The sequence below is a fragment of the Etheostoma cragini genome, chromosome 3, assembly GCF_013103735.1.
Source record: "Etheostoma cragini isolate CJK2018 chromosome 3, CSU_Ecrag_1.0, whole genome shotgun sequence".
In the NCBI taxonomy this organism is placed as follows: Eukaryota; Metazoa; Chordata; class Actinopteri; order Perciformes; family Percidae; genus Etheostoma; species Etheostoma cragini.
In genome coordinates, this window is record NC_048409.1 from 19435151 (window position 1) to 19439896 (window position 4746).

A 4746-nucleotide genomic window follows, 5' to 3' on the forward strand; every position below is an offset into this window, starting at 1 on the left:
CCATGTTAGCCAATCACAATCCCGAAAATAGCAACAACAGCAACAAAGCACTTCCTCTCTCTTCTCTTCATCACTACCTCGGCTGCCTAAACCTCTGTTTGTTTCATTTTACATGCAAACGTGCAAACAAAGATTTCAAAAATCTCCACTCTGGCTGGAGTTTTTAGAAAGACTCGTTTTCAGAGGGGAATTCTCTGTTTGGGTGTAAACAAAGGAAAAGTCTCTGCATGTCAAAATAACCATGTACGTGTAAACAGGGCCTAAGTCACAAGCAACAATACAGGGATCGTCAAAACCAGAGACTAGAACGTAGATATAAAATGCAATTAGGACAGTGCAGTGGACAAAGGTAAAAGAATACTCAGCATTGTCAAAATGTTACCAGCAAGAACATTGCAGATCCACAGTGTGAGCAGTGGCCTGTTTAACACTGGCATGCAGTGCAGTTCAAGTTGATTTGTGCCCAGATTTAGAGTTTGTAGCCTATGTAGCTCTCTTTTTGAGAGGTTTTCCACAGACGTTACGGTTTACTTAGTTTTCATTGAGAAACCTTTCTTGAAAATTCTACTATGTTGACATTGAGTTCAGATTTTTATCAGTCAAGATGAACTCTGGCAATCAAAACAGAGTAGAATATGGATTCAATTAAATGGAGCGGGTAATGTAAAACTGTATGTGCATTGAATCTTTCCTTTTATATAAGACTTTATCAATAAACTATACACACTATAATAATAGATTTTGGGTAATTATAGGCTAGGTGAGCAAATCAAAAACACTAAATTATCTTGCTCACGAGTTTAAAATACAATATTTGATGAAATGCTTACCAGGGTTGAATATATGACATGCACAGTTAGAAGTGAGAAGGTGTGTTGAAGGATCCAGCAGACCATTTTGATGAGCCACTGGTTGCTTGCAGCTGAAAAACGGACACAACAATAAAAGATTTAGATACTTTATGTTTATCAAGTCTCTTCTCTGTAAGAAAAATGTATTTGATTCGGTCAAAATTGCTGAGGTACAGTAAATAAAATAATGTTATGATTATACAGGCAAATTCGGGTTCGTTTAAACACATTTAAAACACGTTTCTACAGTAAAGCAGGTATAGGTTGTGAAACACTAGTTAAAAATTAACAACACGCACGTGCAAACTGTAGCAGTTAATTGATACTGTTTAATTAAAGTCCCATCAGCAGAGCGACTCAGTAAGCACCCAGACAGCTTCCATAGCTTTACAAGAGGAATACTTTGTACATAGGATGCATAAGATGTCAAAAAGTCTCAAAACCCCATACTATCGTTACCAAGTATGCTACCCTACATCCCTAACTAAAAATCATTCAAATATCCATGCGTGTAAAGCGAGTGTTCACCGACACACGTTTTTAAAGCGTCATTATCGACAGTTTCTCTAACAGTGTGGCTATAATGATAGCTCATCGTACTTGTAATATACATTTAAAGACTAGAGGTATGTGCCTTGTATTCTGAATTTAACCAAAGGCGTTTAGCGTGAATTTTTCAAAAGCTAATCAAAAGCTCTTCTTACCTGCTAAAAAATGAGCCTGTTGATCAAAGTATTGGTTGTTAAAAGATGAAAGCAGACCGGTGAGAGGTGTGGTGGTGTGTTTCCCGCACCGGTCCGCTCACCATGTCAGCGCTGCTGCTTCAACCCAACACAACACAGAGAAGCAGCAGCAGCAGCTCGAGGACTACGGCGCTCAGATCAAAGGCGGGGAGATGGGGGTGGCTTGGATTGAAGCGCGTGTATCTGATCTGTGATCAGCCTGCCTACATCAAAGAGCCGGTCCCACAGACGCCAAACATGCAGCCAGACTAAGCTCGGGTAAAGCAAAATGTGATCAATACCAGCTTTTCCTTTCAGCTGGGAGTCGAGAGACGACGAGAAGACGATGAAATAGGTTGGGTTAACAAATTTCTAATCAGAAGACGAAGACTTTACTCTCTCTCTCCCTCCCCTGTGTGTGTGGTGGTGGCTGTTTCGTGGTAGTCAGTCTTCTGAATTTTGATCACCAGCCATGTGGCTCACTAACAGTGGGGGACCTCTAACGGTCCTTTCACAGTGTCCCTGCCAGGTCCCATTTACAAGTTTAATTCCCTATTTACCTTAAGGGACTGAACATGAACCCAATGGCTATAGGCTACACACCAACTGTTCTAAAGTATGTGGAGATGCAAACTTCTTTTAAACGTGACTCCTCATGAAATACTTCTGGTTTGTAGTCTAATATGCCTGTCTATATGGATGTTATTGGATGTAAGCAATTATTTGATAAGCTTTCATCTCTATGAGCTGCAGTTTTCATGACGTCCGTGTGCTGCTCCAGGATTGGCTGAACCCAACTGACTTGTTGACCTGTTGAGGAAGAGCAGGGTTCAATGTCAAGTTACTGATTTTACCTGCATGGTGGGGGCACACTGTAAAATAGATACGTATATAGTACTTGCATACAAATCATTGGGACTTCTTTCCCATTTTGGAACACTTCACCTCAAAAAGATTTTTAATTTAACAAAACACAGCATTAGAAGCTAATTGAATCCCACTTAGTAAAATAATACGTTTAAGAACGTTTTGACAATTTGTCATGGTCAAAGTCTTTTAATTAAAATGCATGAGAAAATGCCACTCTTATAGTTTTATGTCATACTGACCTACCTAGTCTTTTTATAAACATTGGCCTTGTTCTCCTAAAACATATATTGATACAACTTTTGTGAAGATACAAATTTGCGAAGATTATGGAAACATGAGTTGCAGCTTCAACTGATATGATAGAGGCCATGTTGACACAAAATGTACATGATCATATCCCCTTTGGCAAAAATGTGTGCACACACTGGTCTGTGTCTGCACCAAGGCAAAGACACAGAGGACAAAAGTTCAGCACTGCAGCAAAAGTGGCCAATTACTGTACATGTCTGGGCATGTTGTATATCAATTCCAGGAAATCAGTGTCTACTTTGAAAATGTAATTAGATGTTACTTTCTTGCCTATTGTGGAATATTAATATTCCAAATGCTTCATGCGTATTAAAAGAAATGGATTATTATTACTTCATAAGTCTGAGTTATAAGTCTGTCATAAAGGTTTTTTTTAGCTTATTTTTTATGAAATCATAGAACAATAGTTTTCTAACGTAGCAGTCACAATACAACTATTGTAATTTCTCCTGTTAATGTTTATACTGTATATAGTAATTTCCACTGTTTTGAGGCTAAATCTGATCTGCACGTGACATAGCTGTGAGAGCATTGTACTGGACTCAAAGCTTTCCCTACAGCAGGAGATTAAAGCTTTGCTGTTGACTCCATCTGCTGGGACCTTGGTGTCATGGTTTATTAGTCCTGAAAGTTTGAGTGTGTTTAATGCAGTCTGCTCTAAAGAATTCTATTAAGCAGTTTTTTAATTGAGAAATGTATGTGGGGGCGGCTGTGGCTCAGTGGTAGAGCGGTTGCCTGCCAATTGGAAGGTTGGTGGTTTGATCCCCGCCGCTGCAGTCATTGTCGAAGTGTCCTTTGGCAAGACACTGAACCCCGAGTTGCCCCCGGTGCTGCGCATCGGAGTGTGAATGTGTGTGAGTGTTTATCTGATGAGCAGCTGGAACCTTGTACGGCAGCCCCGGCCACAGTGTATGAATGTGTGTGAATGCTGAATGTCTCCTGTAGATGTAAAAGCACTTTGAGCAGTTGTTAAGACTGGAAAAGCGCTATATAAATACAGCACATTTACATTTATGGATATCATGTTCTACCACTTGCTCTATTCTATTCTTTAGTATTGCACACTTGGTTATGCTCTGTAACAAGTTGAGTTTTATTCTTCAACTGTCTATGTATGGCTCACTTGTATTCATAGACTTTACACTTAATTTTACTGTGAAATTCTATTCCATTCTAAAGCATTGTCATATTTTTGCACACCCCATATATAACGGCCCATGGCAAATAGACTCCTATTCTATTCTATTCTACTTCAATTCATAGACTGAACAGTTTATGCCTCTATTCTGTTCTAAGGCTGAAAACCCTCCCTATATCGAATTCTGAGTGTGTCAATTAATCTGCCATATAGTGCCTGGTAGGGAATAAGTAAATAATTTCGGACAGAGCCATAGAGTGCATAGTCTGATCTATTTTATTGTATTCTACTCATGGACTGTATGATTATATTCTATTCTAGCTATGTAGGGTCTGAATAGTCTATGATTCTACACTATTTTTAAGTAGGCTATTAAAATCATATACATGCGTGCACACTCTACAACTATAAATAATGTCACGTTGCAACTAGACTTTTCTGTTCTATTCTATTCTATTCTTTTCTATTCAACCGTGAGCCGTCCCACATTTGCTGGTGTGGTGTGTCCCATCGAAGCTGTACATAGCAGCTGTCGCTTTAAGAAACCTGTGCGTTATGGTTAAAATCTGCCGTATGAAACTGTCCAGAGGTGTTTATGAGTAATAGATGTTCAATCTTAAAACGTAGTTAAACCGAGATGTTGGTTTGAGTCAATTAAGTCTTCCGTGTTTTCGGGTACCGTACTATTATGAGGTCATTTAAGGAATTCCGCTGCGATGCTGAGGACAGGACAGAGCAGAGATGCTGCACTGAAGCTGCTGCCAGCCTGCTGCTGTCCTAATGAAAGTCTCTCTCTCTCTCTCTCTCTCTCTCTCTCTCTCTCTCTCTCTCTCTCCAATGCGGCATTAGAATGTAA

At 39.5% G+C, this 4746-nt stretch overlaps 1 protein-coding gene across 3 annotated transcripts in view; it reads right to left on the reverse strand.

The window, feature by feature from the left end:
• Positions 1-1910, reverse strand: part of LOC117941790 (tumor necrosis factor receptor superfamily member 19-like) — a 26453-nt gene extending 24543 nt beyond the window's left edge. The window contains exons 1-2 of one of the 3 annotated variants that reach the window (XM_034866910.1): positions 1556-1910; positions 831-922 (exon numbers count right to left, since the gene is read on the reverse strand). In XM_034866910.1, the coding sequence (XP_034722801.1) occupies positions 831-896 (66 nt within the window). In that variant the 5' untranslated portion in view covers positions 897-922; positions 1556-1910. The remainder of the gene's footprint in view (positions 1-830; positions 923-1555) is intronic. The other 2 variants (XM_034866911.1, XM_034866909.1) reach the window with 2 other exon arrangements.
• Positions 1911-4746: the final 2836 nt, after the last annotated feature.